Source organism: Astatotilapia calliptera, chromosome 11 (assembly GCF_964374335.1).
Source record: "Astatotilapia calliptera chromosome 11, fAstCal68.1, whole genome shotgun sequence".
Classification (NCBI taxonomy): domain Eukaryota; kingdom Metazoa; phylum Chordata; class Actinopteri; order Cichliformes; family Cichlidae; genus Astatotilapia; species Astatotilapia calliptera.
This window is the reverse complement of record NC_137432.1, coordinates 35,089,444-35,114,008: the sequence shown is the minus strand read 5'-3', so window position 1 is coordinate 35,114,008 and position 24,565 is coordinate 35,089,444. Positions and strand designations below refer to the sequence as shown.

The 24,565-nt window shown below is 38.0% G+C and overlaps 3 protein-coding genes across 17 annotated transcripts; 1 reads left to right on the top strand and 2 right to left on the bottom strand.

Moving 5' to 3' along the window:
- Window positions 1-2,484: 2,484 nt before the first annotated feature.
- On the bottom strand, window positions 2,485-7,843 carry LOC113032841 (uncharacterized). Of its 4 annotated transcripts, none has more exons than XM_026185991.2 (6): window positions 7,705-7,801; window positions 6,744-6,804; window positions 6,584-6,632; window positions 4,850-5,005; window positions 4,552-4,644; window positions 2,485-3,609 (listed from the first exon to the last, which is right to left on the bottom strand). In XM_026185991.2, the coding sequence occupies exons 4-6, from the start codon at window positions 4,919-4,921 to the stop codon at window positions 3,295-3,297; spliced, it is 480 nt and encodes a 159-aa protein (XP_026041776.1). In that variant the 5' UTR covers window positions 4,922-5,005; window positions 6,584-6,632; window positions 6,744-6,804; window positions 7,705-7,801; the 3' UTR covers window positions 2,485-3,294. The 4 variants fall into 4 exon arrangements, with proteins under 4 accessions (XP_026041776.1, XP_026041777.1, XP_080164294.1 ...); XM_026185992.2 differs by having other exon boundaries at window positions 6,588-6,632; XM_080308168.1 differs by having other exon boundaries at window positions 6,744-7,843.
- Window positions 7,844-9,597: 1,754 nt separating this feature from the next.
- LOC113032748 (NACHT, LRR and PYD domains-containing protein 1 homolog) lies at window positions 9,598-16,889 on the top strand. 12 transcript variants are annotated; one of them, XM_080308494.1, is made up of 11 exons: window positions 9,598-9,641; window positions 10,887-10,930; window positions 11,048-11,121; window positions 11,260-11,474; window positions 11,576-11,820; window positions 12,800-12,928; window positions 13,519-13,672; window positions 14,081-14,110; window positions 14,442-14,483; window positions 16,344-16,382; window positions 16,576-16,889. In XM_080308494.1, exons 2-10 carry the CDS (start codon window positions 10,925-10,927, stop codon window positions 16,358-16,360), a joined length of 912 nt encoding a protein of 303 aa, XP_080164620.1. In that variant the 5' UTR covers window positions 9,598-9,641; window positions 10,887-10,924; the 3' UTR covers window positions 16,361-16,382; window positions 16,576-16,889. The 12 variants fall into 12 exon arrangements, with proteins under 12 accessions (XP_080164620.1, XP_080164617.1, XP_080164623.1 ...); XM_080308491.1 differs by having other exon boundaries at window positions 10,852-10,930; XM_080308497.1 differs by having other exon boundaries at window positions 9,610-9,641; window positions 11,051-11,121.
- Window positions 16,890-18,671: 1,782 nt separating this feature from the next.
- LOC113032293 (transcription factor HES-4-B-like) lies at window positions 18,672-20,068 on the bottom strand. The gene is made up of 3 exons (XM_026185119.2): window positions 19,873-20,068; window positions 19,459-19,551; window positions 18,672-19,338 (listed from the first exon to the last, which is right to left on the bottom strand). The coding sequence occupies exons 1-3, from the start codon at window positions 19,933-19,935 to the stop codon at window positions 18,817-18,819; spliced, it is 678 nt and encodes a 225-aa protein (XP_026040904.2). The 5' UTR covers window positions 19,936-20,068; the 3' UTR covers window positions 18,672-18,816.
- Between the last annotated feature and the right edge of the window lie 4,497 nt (window positions 20,069-24,565).

Below are 24,565 nucleotides of genomic sequence, written 5' to 3'. Positions count from 1 at the left end.
ATAAAGCATGTCCTCTCTTGTCCTGTGCCTTTCATTCTCATTCCCTCTGCTTTATTGCTTCCATGATGTTAAGCTGATTTTATATACTGATCTGATGCTTCCTGGAGGTTTTTATTGAAGAAAAACTCTTTCTGATGAAAGATCAGCTGAACTTGTCAGATCAGTGTGCTGAAAGGAAAAGGTATAACATCTTTTCTGACATGCAGTGGAGCCCCGAATGTCTGAGACCAAGAGTGAGAATCCTCCTCTTGCTTGTGAATTTAGTTTTGACAAAGTTTATTCTGAAATGATAATATTGACTTAAAAATGCGATGGAAAATTTAATCTATTAATGGGCTTTTCTGTGTTAAAGACAACCCCTCTGCATGGAAGTGTGTTTACATACTGCTTTGCTTTTAATCAGTTATTATTAAATTCTCTCTTCCACAGACTTCCCACTTTTGTCCTCTCTCACTCCGCTCACCCTCATAGAAGATGTCTGTCTCTCCCTGAATTTGGTTCTGTTTGAGGTTTTTCTCTGTCAAAGAGGAATTTTCCTTCCACCTTTTGCCCAGTACTTGCTCATAGGAGTTTATCTGATTGTAGTTGTTTTCTCTGTGTAACTGTAGGATCTTTACAATTTAATAATCCAGATGTTGGTACATGGTACCCCAGATGATGTTTATGCAACGTTTTATCGAGATTTGTTTACTTGTCTAAAACAGGCCGTTCATGCTATTAAGAAAAGAAAAAAAAACCCTCAAATGTTGCTGATTTAAAATAGTTCAACAAAGAAGATTGAGCCAAAATTTCTCCACAGAAATTTGAAAGATTGCCATTCAGTTTTAGATCTTAATGCCAAGATAAATGTATTCCCACAGAGGAGTAATTTACTTGTAAAGGCTAAAAACAGCATTACGAAAACTGAAGTGTGTCAGTACTGCCCATCTTGTCCACACTGCTGAATACATGCATATGCATATTTTCCATTAAATTTGTTTTACTTCTCACAGTTGGACTTCATTTGGAATTCCCTTTGGAAGTACGAGTGCTTTAGAAAGATTGGAAAGTGAGAAGTGTGCATGGATCACATCACGGTCTTCCTCACCTCTCAGTCAAAGGTCCTGATGAACTCTGTTGCTCTGTCCATGGTGCTGATGTAAGCTATATATGTATATGACAACACATGTTCAGTGGAATTTTAACAAGACACCCACATTTCTGTTTTGTACCCGAGATCCAAACAGCTTTAATTTGAAAAAACAAACACAAACAAACCACTAAATGCTGTTGCTAATGTAGCTAGAATGTTACCACTGCTTAACGTTTACGTCGTACCTCGTGACTACCCTAGAACAGTAACTTTGACGTCACCTCTGTGGCCGTAAACCAATTGTCGCGTTGATACTCGAATTTTTTCATATTTATCCCTGTAAAGTAAGGAGACCGTAACCCTTTATTCGATTAATTTAATTAAACCCTTTATTAATATTCTGGCGCGTGCGGCTCCCGTTACAAGTTTGAAAGACACGTGCAGATGAGAGGCGTCATCAGCTCCTGTGAGACAAATTTGACAAAGATCTGTGACAAAACCGAGCGATAAAGTAATAAATCGGAGGTGTAAAAACACTTTTTTTTTTTTACTGTTCTTTGAGGTAAAACCCAACATTTATGATTTTCTGCAGCCTGTCCTGGTAGCTGCCATTCATAAGGATTATTTCTGCAGAAAAAGAATCACATGACGGATTAAATGCCCCCTTTCATGTGCGCGAGCACAAAGCTTGACCCAGAAGTTAACTACCGATGTGATAGCCATCTCTGTCATGGCCATCTCTGACGGAGGTTTTAGAAACCCCTAATGGAAAAAAAAGCCAGTCTGTGCTGATCTTCCTATGCAAAAACTTTATTCTGAGTATTTTTCACAGTAAGAGTAAACAGTTGACTTTTCATAAGAAGTTCCTGGTCTATAGACACGTTTGTGTTTATTTGTGTGTAAATGAATAAAAGTGTGTAAATACATAAAGTGTTAAATACCGTTTTCACCGCTCCATTTTGACGGAAAAGAGTTCGGTAAGGGGATCCCACACTAAATCAGCAATGAAAGTGTGAAAGTGCGCATAAATCTGTTGTTGGATGAACACAATTTAATCATGGCACCCTTTTTGCACACAATTTAACCAAGTACAATAAACCCTTTTCGATCATGTCAAACCAACACATTTAGCATTTGGTGGTTTAATGTAATCAGATTACGTTGGATCAACATACTATACTTACATTGATTTGAAGTGATTTATTTAAGTATGTAGAGTGAAATTTGTTTTAATTCATTCTACACAATTTAAAAAGTTTAGGAAAACAGAATTAAATCTTGTTGTTTCAACAACTACTTTGTTAATCAAGGCAATGATTTCACTCATTTCAACCAAATTATTTCAATTAGATTTGTTTACATTTGTTACACATTTAGAAACCCACCACTTTACAAAAAAAGTCACAATCAGATTATGATAACATTATCTTTATTAACTGGATTTAGTGGACAATATAAAAGCTTACCATTTTTGTACACCTGCAAGCATATACTTCAAAAGGTAAAATGTTAGAATACTTATTTACATAGGTAATATGTTGGAACCAAAGCTTCCACAACTAAAAACAGATGCAAAATTTGCTCAATATATCGACTGCATTTTAAAAAATTAAACTAAAAGATAAAAATACATCTCCCACTTGGCAAGTTAAAACATGTGACAAAATCGAATTGTGTGAATTTGGAAAAATAAAATAAAATAATTAGAAATATTTTGGGGGCAATACAACAACAACAAAAAATTCCATAGGTGATGAAAATCTATATTTGTTTGGTGTATCTCATTGAAATAATTATTAGTTTGACCAATTTTTATATTTCTGTATTTATTTTTTTAATTTTGGTTGCAGTCCTCCACAGCTAGCAATATAGTTTTGCTGTGTTTTAAAACATGCTAGCAAGCAAAATGGAAACAATAATACAGTGAACTTAACAGGTGGCAGTGGTCTTAAACTTTACAGGACCTTGATACATAAACACAACATAGTACTTCTGTCAGTACTTCTGATCCATTTTGAGCCATCTATATAAGGACAAACAAAAATCATCTGCAGTGCTGTATAAAAGGTGAATTGCCCAACAGAGAGAATCCAAAAACTTAAAAAAAAAAAAATTTAAATGAAAGAAAAAAATATAAACAACTCAAATATTAACATTATATATTGGAAATCACCATTGCACCAATGAACCATTCAAGACCTATCAGTCATTTTCAAGTGCTCTCACCCCATAAGCTTGTTTTTCAGAAACTGTACCTTTGAAGACAGCTTTTGTCCATCAAAATTTAAAAGTATCTTCTGGAGGACTTCAAAGGTGCATTTAAGTTCTGGTGGGTAGCTCAGGTTCAAACGGTATATGAGTCCAAACAACAGAGCACATGCTTGTGCAATGTTACCCAAATCAGTGTTAGCCTCCACACCCTCAATCACGACACCAACGTCCTCTGGGTCATCTTCAGGTTCAGCACCCTCCTTCTGGATGACGTACACCCCCATCACAGTTTGCTCCATGCAGCTTTTTGCCTCGCTGTCCGTATCCTACATGAAAAAATATAAGACAACAAAGTAAAATTTAAGAGATTGTTTAAACAACTGTTTCTATGCTGTTCATAAAATCCAAGTAGTCAAAGTAATAAACAGAAAATTACACCACTAAAGTAGTTGTTAGTAATTACTCCAATACATAAATTATAAAATACACCTCTCATGTCAAAAGAGGTGGCATAATTGACCTCTCACCGGCCCCTCCCCCGAAAGGGCCATTGTCCAATTACACATTATAGCAACCGTTACTGTGTCTGACAAACATTAACCTCAAGCAAGATGGAGAAGCGGTGTGCCCACCGATACGCCGAGAGATTGTGTCTGGAGGAGTTGTGTTCTTTCCATTCACAAAGTCAAAAACAACGTGAATGGATTAAACAGTGTGTATGGCCCCATTCCCAGGTAAATGTACCGAACATTATGAAGCATGTCTGCTCGCACATTCGGGTACCCATTGGTGCGCAGAGGAAACCATTTGTTTGTCGGACGTAGCAAGAGTAACTTAGGGGGACAGGACTCGAGAAAAGGCTAACTCAGCTGCTAAAATAAAACAGGTATAGAAGTGTTAGTACTAAACAGCTCAAAGTTCATAGACATTTCTATTTACAAATACTGATGACCATAACAATGAAAAAACAACAGGACTTGTTTTAATCCAAGTACAGATTCAAAAGCAATATAGTCTTGATGCATGTTAAATGCATTGTATGTTTGTGTATCAAGTTTAAGTATGCATAAATTTCTTTCCTTCCAATACCAAATTCCAGAAATTCTTTATTGCAACGCTTAATACTGTTTGGTATTCAAGACATCCTTTCCCCAATACCAGGTGTCTTGTTGCTAATCTCAAAATTTTAATTTTAATGATTTGCATTTGAGGCAACGTCACAATTTGTATGAGAATGTTACAGACAACATGCTGGCACAATGGCTCACCAAGTACTCCTTTATTAACTTCTCATAGTCTTCGTTTAGGTGGATGCACAAAGACTTCAAGATGCATGCTCGTCTGGTATGGATGTTGTCATGCTGGAGAGGAGGAGGAGATAATATGAGCCAAAACCAGTCTGTTTTTCTTAAAGCTAGGGTAATCAGTTAACTTGCATAATTATTCTTTAGGTTAGAACCTGGCATGTACCACTTGTTAAGCAAACAAACAAAATTGACAACTTCATCTCCAAATAAAAGTTATTTTTGCTGCCTATGACAAAGTCTACTCAATCCTAATACAAACCTTGGAGATGGCAAGCATGAGACCTCTTATTTTCTTTCCACGTGTCCCTCCTTTGGTCAGAAAGATTTCCATTAAGCGTGGCGCGTATTGGTCAAGCTCGGCAAAGAAAGTAGATAGCAGAGGCTTTGTGGTGATTCGCAGAAACTCCTTCTCAATCTGCAATAGAGAACAAATACATTGATTAAAAACGCAACTGTATATTTCACTCACTTCACATCTAAGCTGACTAAAGCTGCTTTTAGAAGACCATGCAGACATCAGTGCTGTCTGTGTAGGACATGAATCAGTCTGTGTCAGATACTGAATTTGAAATTTCCACTAAAGTCACAAGTAAGAGGCAAGTGGAACCAAGATCTAGGCCATTTGCTTTTTGAAGTTTGCAAAGACTGCTAAATTGCACCAGTGGTAGTTCACTCTTTGCAACACAGTATGCTGTTCTAAACAGATTTTTCAGGTTTATTTTTAGTATATTATTTGCAATTGGTGTTTGTTCTGGGAAAGATATTGCAGACTGAGCAATAATCCATTTCTAATGGGGGCCTTTCTTAAAATGACTGGTCCCAGTAACAAAGGCGCTTGTCGACTCAGAAATCGAGGGAAAACCAACAACACACCCGGCAGAACATTATGTTATTTACACGGGTGCACATAAGTGGTCCGCATGTGCGCATTCGCTGTCAAAATAAAAGACGCGCAACAGATAAGAAGTTGCAACGCACGTTTGCATCCATATAAAAGGCACTGTTTTTGTCCGCTAGAGTGGGATTTTCACGGCACATTCTGCACCACATCTGTGTGTTCATCATTTGTTTGAAGCCAGCTCACCTCCTGCAATCACTTTTGCGAGAATACGCGCTTCTTTTGTGGTTCGGACTCCTTCTGACATTTCTTTGGAGGTGGAGGAAAACCAAAGTAATTGCTTAAAGGAGCTTCTTCGACATATTTAAGAGTTCTAAACAAATATGTCCTCCTCCAGAAAATCTTATGTATGCAAACACGCGTTGCAACTTCTTATCTTGTGCGCGTTTTTTATTTTGACAGCAAATACGCACTTGCGGACCACTTATGTGCAGCCCCGGTTATATAGCTCGTCATGTTGCAGCCACAGAAATTCTTTTGTCCATGAAACCATAAAGCTGCACTTTCTTTTTGCCTTATAGTCTGATTTGTCATAACTTTTCCGTTTTGTGGTAAGCTTTTCTTTGGCTGTCACTTCTTCACCCTGACCTGTCTTATTTGGCTAAGCAGAACTACAATTAATATCCTGCTGCTTTTACACACGCACTCACATAACACTCAGCGATTGTCTGCGCGATCAACCTCTCACATGTTTAAGCTGCGGGAGATTTCACTTGTCATGTTTGCATAGTAAGCTAACGATTGATAAGACGATGTCAGAGGAATTGGTGCACAAATTATCATCACTCACAGATCAGTGCTGTCGCTCTCTATACACAGGTCGCGCTATTGCAAAGTGAAAGCAAAAAACAAGCGCAAATTCAAACGCGATTTCAATATGTCACATATTGACAGTGGCTCACCGATGCCAATGACATAATTACCCAGCTACATTTCCGAAAGAATGCAGAAGCATTGACATATATTTTTCCTTCTTATGACAGCCCGACGGGCAGGGCAGAGATAGATTTTGGTAGCCCGACTGGAAAAATCGCTAGCCCTGGGACGTCGGGCTAGCCATTTTGCGAGCCCTGTACAGTGTTTCAATAATTGTACCTACTACTCTCCCTGATGGAACAACGCTTGCACTGCCACATACAAGTCACTGAAAGAAAAAAAGAAAAGCAGTTTTAAGGATAGTTTTATTGGCACCTTTTTTTCATTTTGATTAAATCATAAAACTATCATAAAAAATATATGATGGTAAAAGGCTTACCATGTATTAAAGAGGAGGCACAAACAATCAGAAAAAGGGGTCAGCTTTCTTTGTGGTGTTACTATGGTAAAGAAAACAGAAAAAATTATTTTATAAAAATTCCACAGTGGATTTTTTTTTACTTTGTTGCAAATGTATAAAAAAAATACAAATACATATAAATACCTCTTGCAATATAAAATTCACAGATAAATATCCAATCTGTTGCTAAATGTAATAGCAGTGTTTCACACTATGCAATAAAGATGCTGGTAGTTGCGGTAAAGGTCCCACAGGCAATTTTCATAACTATCCGCCATTGCCTTTTCCTCTGACCTCGTGTTTATGCTCTTTTTCCCATGCACTAGCATCAAGTCAATTCGAAGGATGCAGCCCCTGAATTTGGACACAGCTAATATTTAGCAAATCGCGCATGCTAGTTTAACTTGCATTACTGTGAGAGGCCGAATGCTTAAAATAAAAGGAGAGAGAAAGAAAGAAAGAAAGAAAAAATGCAAATGATAATAAAAAAAGTGAACAAAGACCATGTCTTGCAATAACCGTCATTTAAAACCAAAGTGAATGCTAACAGAGCTAGGTAGAAGTTCAATGAGACAACCATACTAGCTTTAGCTAACTTCATTTACTTTGAAAGTGAATTACAAACGTGTTAAATATTGAATTAAACATATCAATAACCGCTAAAAACACTATAAGACTAACTGCAAAAACGGGTAAAAAAAAAAAAAGAAAAACAATGAAGTGGAAATGCTAATAATAGTATAAATATACCCAGAGCGGATTATAAATCAGGTATTAGACGGTACCGATTGGCACCGTCTAATACCAGATTTTCACTGTATTTGCTCCACTCCCGCTGTCTAATGACAACTTACACATTTGGAATTAAAAACATTGTTAAACAATTAATGGACAAAACAACTTCGTTTGACTAAGATATTTTGAGTTATTTATTACTTACCTGTATTGTGGAAGATTCCGCAGAGGGAAATGGCAGTCCACTGAACACATATAACTTCTCCGCGTTCCCGCCTCTTCACTTTTGGGAAGTTTGAGCATGCGCACTAGGCATCGGTTTTAGATTTGTTGATTTAAAATAATTACATTTAATTGAACTGAAGAATGCAAATCTAGTTCATTAAACTTTTTGTTATTTTATGTTAAACCAACAACTGATAATGATTTAAAAACCTAAACTCAATATGTTCATGTTAAATAGACAAATGTCTATTGAATTAATCAAACAACTGCCTTAGTTGACTTTTTTGAGTGTATGCTCCACATCCAGCCACAAGCAGCTTGAGCTTTTGTTCTGTTTTAGATAATCTACACGGGATTTCATTTTATTTCACATTTTAGTCTGAATTATTAAAATGCGATGTTTGATTTCTTGTATAATGGTTTTCAAAAGAAACTTTGATATGCGTAAAATCCATGGTTTTACGCGCGACTCCTCACGTCGCCATGTTTGGTTACATGATCACAACAAAATAACAGCTTGTTTTGGACCCGTGTGACAACCTCTCACGTGTGTTTCGCGTGGGAACCAGAAAGTCACTTCCCCTCCGAGCACATTTGTTAAGTGAGGTATCAGGTTTAACAAGTAATAAAGCGAAGATTGAGCCTCCCTGCGACCAGAGAGAAGAGCTGAAGCACACACTCCCACTTAAGCAACATTTGTCTGCACGCTGCCATGTGTTTAGAGGGACAAACGCAGGTCTACTAGACTTCGTTTATTTATTATGACGGTGTTTGGAAAACGCGGTAACATTTGCTTTAAAAATAACGAAATCTTTAAAGACTTTAAGCTCAACTTTGATTTATAAGCAGATCCTTCCGCAACCGTGAGAAAAGCACACAGATTTGACTAAAATTACATTTAATACGCCGTGAAAGATTGCTTCTTCACACAGAATTCGTCGCAAATAAATAAATACAGTCTAAATAAATGAATACAAATGATCCAAATTTGATGAAAACATATATTTTGAATGAGAAATAGTGAACTATTTCTGTGAGGAACACAAAACTCCGATTCTATTAAGAATAAAAGCCTGAAAGCACACATTTTTTTCTACTTTGTGATTCTGCAGGTACTCTTTAATTTCTGTGGGGTTAAATTATTTTTTGTGTGGTGCAGGATTGATCAAAATCGCTGTCTCCTCCATTATATACTTTTTTTGGTCAAACAAAATAACAATTACAGCACTTATTTTACATATCAACAAAAAGTTATATACAGGTATAAGTAGTTAAGAACAAAGCAGTCGTCGAACAAAGAACATTTAAAGAACAGTATAGGTGAGAGATACCATAAAACAGCATACAAGTACAGTAAGGTGACCTATCATATAAAAGTAAAAACAAAAGTACGCACATACAATCTAGCTACATCAATTGAAAAGCTGCATCAAAAATTCAAGTAAGGTGTGAGCTAAGTTACACTTATCCAATGAAGCCTTCCACAGCAGGACTTCATTTTTAAAGCCAGCAAAACACGTTTTCAAGAAGCGACATTTGTGAATGAAAAATTTTGCAACTATAAATAAGTTGTTAATCCCAAAGTCTATTTTTTTATTTTCTGTTTGTAGGCCAAATCTAATTACTTGAAAGGTTAGAGAAGGGCAGTCAAAATTTTTAGAGGTTAACCAGTACTGAAAATCATCCCCAAAACATCTGGAACTAAAAAATATGCTCTGTAGTTTCAACATCAGTACTGCAGAAAGTGCATGCGGTCGTATCTATATTGAATTTCTTGTGAAGATAATCATTGGACGGATATATGGCATTTAAACAACCGGATGTTGCTACAACTTGTCACAAACCAGGAAAAGAACCCGGAGATTCTATTGGTGGAACTCGGTCGGGAGGCGGGGCTTGTGTAGGATACAGGAAAAGGTATTTTTTGTCTTGTAATTGGTGTGAATGTTAAAAACACATAAACTTTTTTCCATGTAAGTTGAAGTATTAGCCTATAAGACAAATGCACCGTTGTTACACAAACTGCATTGCGACTGTGCGCAGGGAAGTGAGCGTTCATGTTAGGAGTGAAGAGGCTGGAGAAACGGTTCGTGTGGGGACGCTATTTTAAAGCCTAGGCTATAACTAACTTTTAGACTTCACTGGTTTGAGCGTGTTATTGAAAGAGCCAGTGCTGTTTCCTAACCTTTTCCCCGTTTCAGAGCTTCTAATTTAAATAAGCAAGTCGTAAAACAACGGGAGAGAAAGCGAGTGAGCTTTATTTCCGCGTTTAGCGTCAACTGAATGTAACGCCATAGTTTGTCTGTATACGAGCTATCATTCAGTCTTTCTGCAGCAGGTTTTTGTTCTAAAAATGACATTTAAAGGCGTTTTAACATTTTAATATTCTTAAAAGTTATTTAGTAGCAGGCTGCTGAAATATGAGGTGGTTTGAAATTAATCTAAACAATTTAAAAATCGTTCGGTAGGGGATGCAGGGTGTCTGCTGTCGCCTCATGATTGCTTATCGTGATTTCATTACACTGTAACTCTGTCCATAGCCTTTTTAATAGTTTGAATAACCTTTAATTAAATTCACAACATGTGAAAAACTCTACCCCCCCCCCCCCCTCCTTTAATCTCACACAGTGGACGTAAGACAGTTTGATCATGAAGTTAAACAGCTTAAATAACTGAAGCAAAGTATGAATCCAAACATTTTGTCTGTAGATTCTTCCTCCTGCAGTGGTTTGTATATTCCACCTATTCTACTTTTATACCTTTCTTTTAAATACTCAGGCTAGACCTCTGCGTTCGTGATTATGGTGCTCTGTCAAAGGCTCCTCTCTTTTCCAGATCTATTTCAGCAATTGAGACATTGTTCAGTATAACAAAAGATGAGGTGCAAATTAGAGAAATGAGAGGCTGATTAGTCAGTGTTCAAAAATCATGGAATTTCTTGATGCAAACAGGTTTCCTCTGTGTGGAAATGACACTTCAGGAGACCCAGATTTAAGTTTTATCACTTGGCTTACTTGATAGGAGAGGACAGCTAAGGAATAAAATAGAGACTGATGTTTGAGTGTGTTTTATTAACTCTCCTGAAGCATCCTGACCTAAATTGCTTCATTTGCACTGTACTTTGTAGTTTGTCCACTTAAATTCTCTGTGTTTCAAGACAAGAAGCTTCCAGAAGCTCTGAGATCGAGGGTTGTGCAACTATGATGGTACTTTCATACATTCACTCACGTTTCTTTCATTAATTTTTTAAATATGTATTTGTTCATATATGTGGTGTTACACAATGTAAAATCTGCACTTATTTAATTGATTGTCTTCTGCAGCAGCATTCCAGCAACTGGACTAAACTTGAGCCTGGGGTGAACACTACAGATGCAGACAAGGCTCCAACTTACAGGTGAATTACGGGAAATCAACAGTGATTCAGATTTCTTTGCCAGAAGAAGACCCAGTTTTGCAAAATCTTAATTCTGCATTTGACATAAAATGAAGTGTTAAAAATGACGCTGTGTTCCTTTTTATTTTTTCACTTTAGCCTTCAGTCTGAAGCGGGAGACTTTGAATGCAGTGTCTCTGGCTTGCGCTGGGTTTGTAAGGAAAAGATCAGCTTTCAGTACCACTTCTGCTCTTGGGGAGGACACATGGAGAGAGTGGAAAGCAGACAGTACATGCCTGCAGGTCCTGTAATTGATGTTGCAGTCACTGCTGGGCAGTTAAGTGAAATGCACCTGCCACACTGGGTTTGTATAGGTAAGAGGACATGAAGAAGTTACTAATATATTAAAAAACTTTTGCATTTCTGATCCAAACTTTCTTCTTTCTCTTTGTGTTTTCTGTGTATTTTTGTGCAGATGACATCCCCGACAAGTTTGCAGTCCTGCATCTAGATGACTGCGGAGATTTTGTAGAAGAAGTGCGTGAGGTCACAGCATCACACGTCAAGTTAAACGAGTTAACTTACTTTCCGAAAGCAGTCGTGATGAAGATGGGCCCCCCTGTTAAAATCAGCTGTAACGTGTTGCTATACTACAAACCCAACACCCCATTCCTCAAACTCCACGTCTTTGTGATTCCAAATGATCCTGCTCTACAACGGGTAACTGAATCTGTATTTGTCACAGGAAAAATAACACAGACTCAGACTGACCCCAATAGAGTATTAGACATATGCTGTAGTTGAATGATGGCTTTAACTTGCAGGGCTGAAAAGTGGAGCCAATGCGGAATATGCATTCTTTCTAATTACTAGAAAGGGAAGACTCCTCTGGTCTACTCTAGGGAAATTGCGATTGTGTTTCAGGGACTTCACAAACTTTGAAAGGTGGCAATCTTACTTATATGGTCTGTTTCATTAGAAGATAGATGTTCAAATTTGGAGAGTAGTATTTCATAAGAAAAGTTATTTTAAGATAATTAAAAAAAGAATTAAGGGATAAAAGTGAATATTAAGAGAAGGAAGTCATTTTACTTTAAGATAGAATGTATACATTTGTGGAAAATATTTCAGTTTTCTTTTTATAAGCTGGCTGTAAACACTTGTTTTGGTAACCCATGGATTAATGATGTATGTGAATGCAGTTGCAGTGACAACAGAAAACGGTTAATCTTCATGTACGAGTCATGAGATCTGTCTGTCAGATAATGTTACATTTTACCGACTTAAGTAAAATATAATCTCACTGATTTATAGCCACAGCAGATAATAACATTATAAAATTGTTAATGAAAAGCTGAATATAAATTATATATGAAATATAATCCTAGAGTTCTGGAAACAAACAGGATACAAAAGTAGAGTGTTATAAATATTATTTTAAGTCTGCTTTGAATAATATCTTTATTCTCGGCAACAGCACTTTTTCTTCAAATGTATTTACACTAATTTAGAGTAAACTCCATACATTGTTTTTAAACTGTATTTAAAGACAACAGATGGAAATGCTGAGGCAATCCTGAAGGACTTTTGGACTTGACGTATATTTGTAGGGTCTTTACCTCACAACAGAAAGCACCTTGAGGCACCTGGTGTTGTGATTGGATAATACTGAGTTGAATTTTTTTTTTTTTCCTCACAGAAAGTGGACAAGCAAGAATTGTGTTATGGATATGAAAAAATTACCAAGCCACGCCCAGATGAGTACCTCAAAATGCATCATGGTTTCTCCCTCACAGCCGACACCGACTCGGCAGAAATTCAACCAAAGGTACGCTTTTTACACTCTGTCAGCAACTGTGGTGCTTTAGGATCAGAGCATTTTTACGACGGGTTGTAAATAGTGTGACCAGTATGGGTGGGAATCACAGAGGAATCTGCAGTAAGATATTGTCACATTTCTTCACTACTCTATGAATAGATAAATGCATTTGAATACACTGTCCTGTGAGCAAGAGTCAGGAAGATTTCTGGTTTCCATTTGTAGTCCACTAATAGTTCTTTCAATCGGTTACTTAGAGCAGGTTTTGCATTTGCTGGAATGCAATCTGGAAACCATCGGCTGTCACCCAAAGATGGTTTAGCTTTTTATTTACCTTGTTAAACGTCTCTGTTCCTCAATAAAGAACGTGTGGACATAATTGAAATACTGGCCTGAGAATCCACTGTGTGGACCAGAAGCACTGAAAAATTGGTGACTTTCACCAGAAGCTTTGTCATCAGACTTGCTGATAGATTTCCAGGTTAAGTCACAGAGCAGCTGCATATTCAGTTGACTCTTTGCAGTCTTTTATTTTTATTATTTTGCTTCTGATGGAACTGGACTAACTCCTCTCCCTTCTCTGTTATATTTTTAACTAGAAAATAACCCTCAGATATAATGGCCAGGACTCCAACTTCTATGAAGTGTACATTGAAAATCCCAAAGGATGCTTCAATCTAAAACTTCAGTATGCTTTGTCCAAAAAATATGAACCGGTGTATGAACCTGTCTGGACCTGTAAACTCCAAAAAGGTCAGTAATTGAAATGAAACAAATCAAATTTGTATATCCTAATGCACACTCAAAGGGTTAGATACTGTTATTTTTAATATACTATTGTCAGAAAACATGATATTCTCAAAGAATATGTTTTTAATATATTTTTACTTAAAGATGGAGATCATAGCTTTGATAAGTTTTTTTTTTTTTAAATTCATCCCAACCCACTCACCAAAGCTTTCAGGGTCCTTTTTATTTGGCTGGAGCCATTTAAATTTTGCTCACTTGTCAATTATTATTTCAAAGAGATTGGAATATGTCACATTTAACTATTAAATAGAATACTTCAGATAGCACGTAGCTTTTTGTATAAAATCTTTATGGTGACTGTAAAATAACATTTACTGTTTAGATTGTTATTTGCTTTGTATTTTATTTCAGACGATCATCCAAAGTCTGGTTATGGGGAAGGTGAGATCCAAACAGCTTTCGCTAATCTATCAAGTAGAAAAGTATTCAGTGTTGTGTTCTTGTTATTAATCTTTTGCATCTAGAAGAATGCATGTTGTGCAGTTCCACTTATAAACGGTTCATGTTAGAGACCCATCTGAAGTGATAAATGTAGACTTTCAGGCAATAAGTGATTCAAAGGTAGAAATGTTGTGAGTGCATAAGGGAGAGAAAGTTCAGGACAAATTTGAAAAAAGATTACATTTCAGACATTTTGAGAACAAAACGGTTAGATTATTTAGTGCCAGTGATTTATAATAAGTGTGAAGTCATTTTAATATTTTCTGTACAGGTCCAAGATCCTCGAGGGGAGTAACCGGTGTCACTACTGTTGGTAAGTTCACAAATATTAACTCTGCTCTCTTCTCAGTAAATGATTTTCACATTTCTGCGCTAAAATTACTCAGGACCTCACTGCAAACACAACTAAGACTGTAAGACAAGTTTAAAACTGAACTGAACTTTTAATCAAGAATGGAAACTGGGGAAAATAAACGAATACCAATATCCTAGAAGAAAAAAACAAACAGTGGGAGGGTGAAGGACTTTGAATGAGATGAGATGATGACTTAACAGAGACTGAGGAAGAACAGATTCAAGAACCATGACGGGGGGCAGGTGAACTCAGTTGAGCCAAAAAAACACTGGTTTGGGGCATCAAAGGCTACAGAGGGTAATAATTAAACAAAACTTTCCACTCTTTATACCCAGTAATACTCGTTCTGCTTCATCCACACTTACTGTGTACTCGGTGAAACAATAATTGTTAACCGTCACAACACTTAAAGCCAGGAAATATTCGGATAAAGTTTTTGTGGCTCTAATCTGGATTCGAGTCCTTTGATAGTGAATATCTGTTGATACAGAGTCTGATTCATATATTGACATGCAGTATCAGCATGCAATGTGAATATTTGTTGTAAAAAATATTTGTGCAGACAACCTTGAGACAAATATTTCCATCCCTCCCTCCCTCCCTTTATCCGGGGCCGGGTCGCAGGTGCAGCAGCCTAAGCAGAGAGCTCCAGACCTCCCTCTCCCCAGCCACCTCCTCCAGCTTATCTGGGGGAACACCAAGACGTTCCCAGGCCACCTGAGAGATATAATCTCTCCAGCGTGTCCTGGGTCTGCCCCGGGGCCTCCTCCCGGTGGGACACGCCCAGAACACCTCACCCAGGAGGCATCCTTGTCAGATGCCCGAACCACCTCAGCTGGCTGATTTCGATGTGGAGGAGCAGCGGCTCTTCTTTGAACCCCTCCCGGATGACTGAATTTCTCACCCTATCGCTAAGGGAGAGGCCAGCCACCCTTTGGGCGAAGCTCATTTCCGCCGCTCGTATCCGCGATCTTGTTCTTTCAGTCACTACCCACAGCTCGTGGCCATAGGTGAGGGTAGGGACATAGATCGACCAGTAAATTGAGAGCTTTGCTTTTACGCTCAGCTCCCTCTTCACCACGACGGACCGGTGCAGCCGCCGCAGCACCAATCCGTCTGTCGATCTCCGGCTCCCATCACTCGTGAACAAGACCCCGAGATACTTGAACTCCTCCACTTGGGGCAGGAACTCATCCCCGACCCGGAGTGGGCACTCCACCCTTTTCCGGCTGAGAACCATGGCCTCAGATTTGGAGGTGCTGATCCTCATTCCCGCTGCTTCACACTCGGCTGCGAACCGTTCCAGTGTGAGCTGGAGGCCATCACCTGATGAAGCCAACAGAACCACATCAAAATAGTTTTTCATTAGGTTTTATTCTTAATTTATGATGCATAAATGATTTAACACAGACTGTAAAGATAACAGAAAACCTGCAAGTTTAATTCTTACAACCTGCAGCAGGGATTTTTACTATTTTAATTATTAATTTGAAAAGCAGCTTTCATGCTTGGCACTTTGAAAGTGATTGTAGTATTGGACTAGTATGAATCTTCCCAGCAGCCTGCTCAAACATTTGTTTGCATTCAAACACAGTGTTGCAGGCCCTGTGCAGTCAAATGATCTGAAACTGTTCTGCTCTAATCCAGTCCTTTAAAATGTTTCAGCCTGGCAAATCTCAACTTCAAACCCATAGAGATGAATTAGGAAAATACTTCCCAAATCTAAAAAAGAAACGTCGGATGTGATCCTTTTGTATTCTAAATATTTATAAAATACTTATAAAAGCATCCTGTAATTTATCATTTTCTTCCTCCTAGACAAACACTGTGAATAAGCTGCCTGCAGTGATGCAGAAAGTAAGTAACATCAGTTTACTCTGACTTCATGCTGCAAATCTTAATGTGATAGGATGCAAGTGGATGATTTATAGTTTTAAAATTGTGTTAATAAGCTTGTGATTGAACTGGATGTGTAGCTTGTCATCAGTTATCCGCCAGGTAAGTTATGGTCAAGTCATACCCCTTTGTTTGTTTGACTTGACTTCATCAGGGACCAACGACAGCATCAGATGGAGAGAGGCTTTAGGAGGGAGAAGCTCAATGAATTTAAGTTGTTTCTGAGGCAAGGAAACATCGTTACTGAACTTTCTCGCATCCCAGATGACAAACTGGAGAACACAGACCAGTCAGGCCTGTTCGATCTCTTGCGTAGACTTACACTTAGCAGTCTGTGGAAGTGACCAAAGATTTTTTCAAGAAATGTAAAAACCAAGACCTGGTATATATGCCATCAGACATCATGATCCAAAGTTTCTTTTAAAAACTCACTGTTTATCTAATAAAATGTTTTGCCTTTTGATTGCACAGAATGTGGTCCATCCATCCATTCTTTATTTATTGTCACTTGTTTGGATGCAGGTAGTGGGGGAATGTCTTCACAGACATTCAGGAAGAATCCTTATCAGATGCACATGAGTCAAATAACAGAACCACAGTATAACAGGGGTTGGTGTTATATATACATGTACATTATATATAATATACAAGTATAATGGTGCTGACTGAGCCATAAAGCAGTAAAACTCTGTCAAGACGTTACTACAGTTATTTTCTTCAGAAGATTGAAATTAATGGAGAAAAGGTTTTGTCGGGGGAAGTTGCCTATAACGAGCTGCAGGGCCGGAAGTGATGAGGCATTCACGGTCCATAAATTGCACTTCATATAAAATGTGTATGAGAACTATAAGGATTCAAGGAGCTTTATTTGTCATTCGCATCACATGTTTACATGAGGTGGAACGAAGAAACAGAATTTAAAAAAACAGAATTTAAAAAGTATTAAAGTTTTTGGTTTTTTTTTTTCAAAACAGAAAAACAAGTAATAAAATAATACAATAGAGTACCAACCTGAGTACAAGTATGAATATAGAATGTAGGTATAAATACTTTAGCAGCAAAAGGGCATGATGACCAGCATTGAGACGGTGTCACTTTATCACTGCTGGTGGCACATAAAGCCTGCAATATAGTTTGAAACTAACGGTGACGATAGGGGAAAAAATGCCACTGATTCTTACGGGGTTAAGACACGTTTTGCTCCCTGGGACCTGACACCACACACGCGTGGAAAACAAATGACCTCTGAGCAGCTCGGGGCGATGCTGGTGACAGGATAGACGCTGAATACAAAGGAAACAAACGCAGACGTGAGCTGTGTCTTAATTATGTGAAATGATCTTGACTTTAATGGATCCTGCTATTCTAAATATGTTTAAAGGCAACTGTGAGAAATGAAACTGGATGATGCAGAAAAAAGTGGATGTAGTTATTAATATTATTATTCATATTATTATTATTATTATTATTATTATTGAGTTGTCTTAAATTATCTGAACTATATTAACTAATCTTAATCCCAAAGTCTTTCAGTGCCAGTAAATAAAGTGCGACAATGGCTATGATGTCTTTGAAGTGAGAGCTGCTGAGCTCTTTCATTTCATGACCAGTCGTCACACCTGGAGGATGTAACTCTGCAGGAGGCCGAGCTTCACACCTCTGCCTCGGACTAAAAAGAGCTGAAAGAGTAAAAGGCCTCCGGGTTTCCTTTAATCTTGAAACAATCATCTGACATGTTTTTAAAGATTTATTTGGTTGTTTTAACTTTGAAGAGTACAGCTCGCCATAGGGAGAAATCCAGAATAAATTATTGTGCAAAAACCGACCAGAAATATCTTCAGATTGAATAGAAGTGATGTTGTACACAGAGACACAGGTGTCGCTCGTTCCACCAGAGAGGTGAATATGAAGGTCTGCGTGGGTCTCCCAGCCTCAAACCCTGAGCTTCCACACCTGGAAATGTGATGGATGGACACTCAGTCATTATCCACTACCGCAGCATGCTCTTTAATCATGACGGCACATAGTAGCAGCTTTTAGTAGCGCATCAAAGAGGACAAAATCTCCTCGGCTTCGTGAAACTCACCTCTTCACTCGTACTTCAGCGCAGCAATCCCAGCTGGACCGCTCGGCTGATCCAGCTCACCTGTGTCGCAGCCTGAGAGAGTCCCCGTTCCCCTGAGCCACTTACGTGGCTGACTGAGCTCATTGAAAAGTATTTAAAACAGTGAATCAACCCTATTACACATACAGATCAAGTCATACTCGGGTATTTACAATATTTACAGGACCTGAAGTTATGCGTCTTCATAAGACTACAGTTTTTAAAAAGAAGTTGTGTGTTTTTGCCAAATAGTTTATAGTCATTGATAGCTCTGAAGTCCCTGCCTGGTGATCAGGGCCAAGGTCTCCACAAAGTGTGGCTGGAGGGGGAGCTCTGGGCTGAGCTCTGTTTGGTCGCTCCTCTCTCCGCTCTGATCTCGGACTCTCTTTGTTTCTGAGGCTGTTTGGGGACTCTGGGAAACCTTTGTTGGAGTGGGAGTGGGTAAGGTCGGATCAAACGTTTCTCCCCTGAGGCACGTGCCGGGAGTCTGAGCTTGGACTTCTGCCTCAGCACCCGCAGAATAAACTTTGCGTGCGGCAAAAAGTTTCTGCTTTGGAGACCTTCGGGCTGTGAGTGTGAACGGGCCAAACGAGCGGCAAAAGCTGCATCCAGCGCCGATCCGAGCTCCGACCCTTTCCCCTCGGGGCCCAGAAACCCCGCAGCTGTCTGCAGGCAAGTGGAGAAACCGTCCTGGAAGGAGCGTTTCTGGTCCCCACGTCCACCTGTAGTCTTGTCTCCTTTGGCAGTGTTCTGGAGGAAGAGGACTGTGTGCTCCAGTATCTCAGCTTTCTCCACTCGGTGCTGAGTGGACCCCTGCATGAGAGCAGCAAGTTAACCTTCATGTTTCATAATAATAAATTAATAAAAACCACAAGTATGAACCACATCGATTTATTTCTATAAAATTCATAGAGAACTAAAAACTTCTCTTACTTCTTGTGGCTCCTGCAGAAACATGGTCCTCAGACACTCCAAACTGCGGTTCATTCTGTCCCTCCGACGTTTCTCCACCTGAGATTTTATTAACTATCGCAAAAAAAAAAAGAAAAAAAAGAAAAGAAAACCAAAGTCTAAACGTGGTTTCCTGATTTTGTTTAATTATATACCGCGTAAAAAGAAAAACTACCAAAGAAAAGCAAAAAAAAGGAGCAAATGGAAATGACTAAATGATTAGAGGGAATTCAGCGCACTAAATTATACAAACTATTTCATATCTCCAAATTACTGAAATTTTGACAAAGCTGATGCTTTAATCTTCAATGAATCTGATTGTTATTGTGGTAATAACAGAGAATCACTATATGAAATGAAATCACGTCACTTGACAGGTATCTGGAATTCCTTTACCTTTCTATTATTTGTTGCTTCCTCCGCCTCATGTAACAGCTTCCTACCAACCGATGGTCCCATATTCTGCTCTGGTCTACTGGTAACAGCTTCCTTCGCAGTCTGTTACTGATCTGGAAATGAGGCTCTAGTTTCCTGCCACTTATTTTTTACTGTGGTCCTGACAGCCTCTCAGACTCCTCCTACTTCCCTACCCCTCCTCCAGGTCCCTTGGTCTCACCGTTTGGTAACACTGCAAATGAAAAAAAATCCTAGATTTATTTTTATTTTTGAACTTGTCTAATCTCGATCTGATGTCAAGAGTATAAAACAAGAAAATGAATCTTATGCGCAGTCGCGTGCGTAAAGTTAAAAAAAAGTCTTGCGTCAAAACGTTTGAAAATTTAACTTAAAATAAACATAATTTTACTCCAGATGCTGTTCTGTTTTTTCCTGCTCTTGTGCTTCATTTGAAAAAGCTGGTAGCTCATTTTGCTTTGGGAGAGGGGGGCTATTTGCGCATGCAAAGCTGACACGTGCCTTAATCAAGGAAAGCTTGCTTTTTAGGAGCGACGGTGTGATCCTATGACCAGTTTTCATTTCAGAACTATTTTAAGTTGAATAAAAAACAATCACTTACAGGAGGAGAAAGATTTTCAGATTTTTCGCCGAGCCAATATACTTAATTCAGAAAATTCTTTAATTTGTACAGAGAAAGCAGCATCGAAATGATCGAGATATTTCTCGTGGGAAAGGAGGAATTAGCGCTGCATTTACAGCTACCTGTTAAAATTGACACAACTCTGAAAGTGAGAGGCGACACTTCCCACGTTCGCACGCGTATTTTCCACTTTTTACAATCCAGACGCTTTTCTTTCCAAGCTCCTTAGAATTCCCACCGACATTCATGCAAATAAGATGCAGACAGAAAAAATTCTTCCAAGATATGAACAGATCTTTAAATTAATGCAGTTAAATGCCAGGGAACAACTAAAAAAAAACATCACGGTCTTCATGTAGTCAAAGTTGATTCGTCAGTTTTAATTCCTGTTCCCTTAAATCTACAGATACAAACATTTAGACACTAAAACAGCAACACATAAATGCCAGCCCGTTTATCACCGACTCACTGTCACTTTGAAAATAGACCTTTTGTCGCACAGTATCATGCAAATAATTATTCATGAACGCCGATAAAGGTAGTGTGAGGTTTGTGAATCACCTCAGGGTGACTTTGATATTCAGAGTGTGGCAACACGAGGCAACAGACACGTGCCAAAATACAATGACTATTCAGTAGATCTTTATTATTATTCACGGAAGTGAGATAGATTATTAGTAATGACAAATACGCCGTGATTAGAATTAATTGATAAAGTTTTTCAGAAGCTCACTAAAACCTACTACAGGTAGGAATACATCAATAAATGTGACTTTTAAGTTCATCCCTCCACAACTGGTCGCTGAAGATGTAACAAATATAAACATGTATGCATATATTTAATTACTGATTAAGGCATCTAATTTCCTTTAAACGTTTTACTTTAAATACATTTGTAGTAATTTTGGAGATACATGCAGACTGAATGGCGCGTCGCTTGGAGTTTTCCCTAATCCTCTGGCGCGTGCAGCTGCCCATACAAGTGGGAGAGGCACGAGCCTTTGAAATGTGTAATCAGCCCCTCTGAGACTTTACTTGCATATGTGACAAAAGAGCCGCCCACACAGCGTGAAGCTCAGGTAAATCACTCCGACCTTTTAGGCCATTATCCTGTACAGAGAAATGAGATGTGTCCTTATAAAACAGGCTCTGGGGTAAAATGGTTATGAAGACAAAGCCGAGGCATCTTTCAAGTGTCGAAGTTTTTAGCAGTGAGCAAAAATCTGCAGCAAGGAAAAGTCTCATGTTGTTCCTATATTTTTTTCATTAACATTTCTATATTCATGTCTGTAGATATTTGTCTTTTAATCATGACTGTATAACAACAACTTTGTGCACACATGTTTCGCCGACTAAGAGTCAGGAAAGTGTATTCTGAATTTGAGGGAGTGCGTAATTTTTTTAGGCGCATCCTTGAAAACGTGTGAAAAAGGGGACTGATATCAAAAGGTAACAGTAGCCTGTTTGTGTGTTTAATGTAAATATGTAATTTTCTTGTTTTCCGCCTCCTCTCCCAAAGACTCTTCTTTAGGATGTATCACTTCTAACACGTAATAAAGTGAGAAACTATTCTACAGTTCGATTCCCATGAGAGAGAGTTTGGTGAGGTATCCCACGGTAAACGATGGCGATAAAAGTGTGAATATCCATTAAATATTCAGCCAAACTCAATCAACATCAGCTTTTATCTGTTGTTAGATAATCTAAAAGGGATTTAATGTTAATACAACTTTTCAGTCTGGATTTCTGAATTGTTATGAGAGGTCTGCAAAGGGATCTTCAAAAGAAACCGTGACGCTAAATTCCATATTTTTATGCGGGACTCTTTAAATGGTTAAGTTTGGTTAAATGGTCACAAAAATGAGAACCTATTTGGGGATCTTGTGACAAGGTCTAACGTGTGCTGTGCGTGGGAATCCAAGAGTCACCTTTCCTCCAAGAACACTTTGCAAATGAAGTATCAGTTTTAACAGGTAATAAAGTGAAGATTGAGCCTGCTGCTCCACATTCCCACGGCCAGAAAGAGCTGCAAGAAGCAGTTTCCCACTGTCACACTTTTCCAACATTTGTCTACTTAGTGCTGTGTGCCACGACAAATGTGCATCCACCAAATTAAAAGCATTTTTTGTCACATGGTTTGGAAAACACCGGAACACTTGCTTTACGCACCTCTAAGTCTCACCATTAATATATAATCAGTTGCAAATAAAACACATTAGTACTAAATACATCCAAAGTAAAAAATATTTTTTTATATACACTGGCATTAGTAATAGGGTGTATGAGTATATTTGTTAGTAGTAGATGGGCTACCTGATTCCGGTAGAGAGCTTTTCGGGATGACCAGATATATCTGAGCTCTGATACAAAGAAATACACAAAGAAATTTAAATAAATCCAATAATTTTCTTTCACAGCAATAAAACAATAAACGTAAATAAATGTAACTAAATATACAAATTTATGTTGTGACTGTCATGTAACTTAGTGCAGAAATAATACCACATTTTGTGGTGTGCGTAAAAGTGCTTTAACGCTCACTGATTACATTTAATTCCACCTGTTTACAGACCTGCCTTCGCCACGATTCTCTTATCATGCAAGTCATTTACACCTCTGCAGCTGACAAATGCGCCTGGGAACCCAAATGCAGACGTGTAAATGACGTTCACACCTTGTGCTAGTTTTCGGGATGTATCAATTTTAACACTTAGCTGTCAGCGCAACTCTAATTCAGTCTTCCCACAAATACGCTCCTTCATCTGAAGAAAGACATTTATAAAAAAAAATAAAAAAAAAAAAGAAGAAGAGGAAAACAAACGGAGAGAAAAATATTTTTTGTTCTGATTTAATTCAATTAGTAGAAAAAAGTCAAGAATGAAAATGACGATTTTTGTCTTTTTGTCAGTAGAAATCAAAACAGTTCCAATTGTAGCCAGAATTTCGAGTATAACAACAATAATTAATAAATAAATGAAATCTGTGCTGAGAACCATTCATCTGATAATTATTTAACTTAAAAATAATGAGACCAGAATATCTGCAGGACGTTTCCTCGGAGCAGTAGCTTCTGGCCTTGGACGTCACCAGAAAGAGGCCAGTGTTTTACGCATCACTGCCTGTGCAAAAGTGAAAACCTCGCACATCTCATCACATGGACTGAACCACCACTCACAACCACTAGCACTTTATATAGCCTCTGTAGAAACTATCTACACCCTCACTTATCTTAACTGCACTACTGTATAGCTCTGTGTAAATAATCATTCTGTACATTCGATAATCTTTAATCCTACAACTGTTTACAACTTGCATAGTTCCCATTTCTGTATAGCTGTATATCTCAGATTCTGTAAAGTTATTTATTTCATATTCTGTATAGTTTTTCATATTTATATCCTGTTCATATCCTGTACATAGCTTGTACTCACTACAGCCTGTACATACTTATAGTTATAGAATATTCACAACATACTTCATACCGTGTACATTATAACATACCATAATAGACCCATTTCTGTAATATACTCACATATCTATATTATTGCTAATATATATTGTAATATATCTATATCACTAAAGCACTTCTGGATGGATGCAAACTGCATTTCGTTGCCCTGTACCTGTGCATGTGCAATGACAATAAAGTTGAATTCTATTCTATTCTATTCTATTCTATAACTCATTTCTGCAGTCCCAAAAGCAGAATCTGACTGTTATTAAAAACGTCATCAAAGGCGATTCAGTTTTTATGGTATTTTACAATTATAGTGATTCTGGGAGCCGGTGGGGGGTGGGACGATTGAAGCAAACATTTTAAGCAGTTTTAATCTATTTTTTTATTGTTCACTCTATGCACGCAGTTTCATTTAATTAAAGTTATTTTTGATTTCAGTTTTTAAGTCCCCGGGTAAGTACCAAGAGTTGTTTGAGTGCTGCTGCACAGTTGCAGGACTTGCTTCTACAAAGACTTTGGTTTTATCATTAATGCTTGATGATCGTGAGTTGAAAAAAGATGATAGATAAAGGACTTATGATAACTTAAGAATGCGC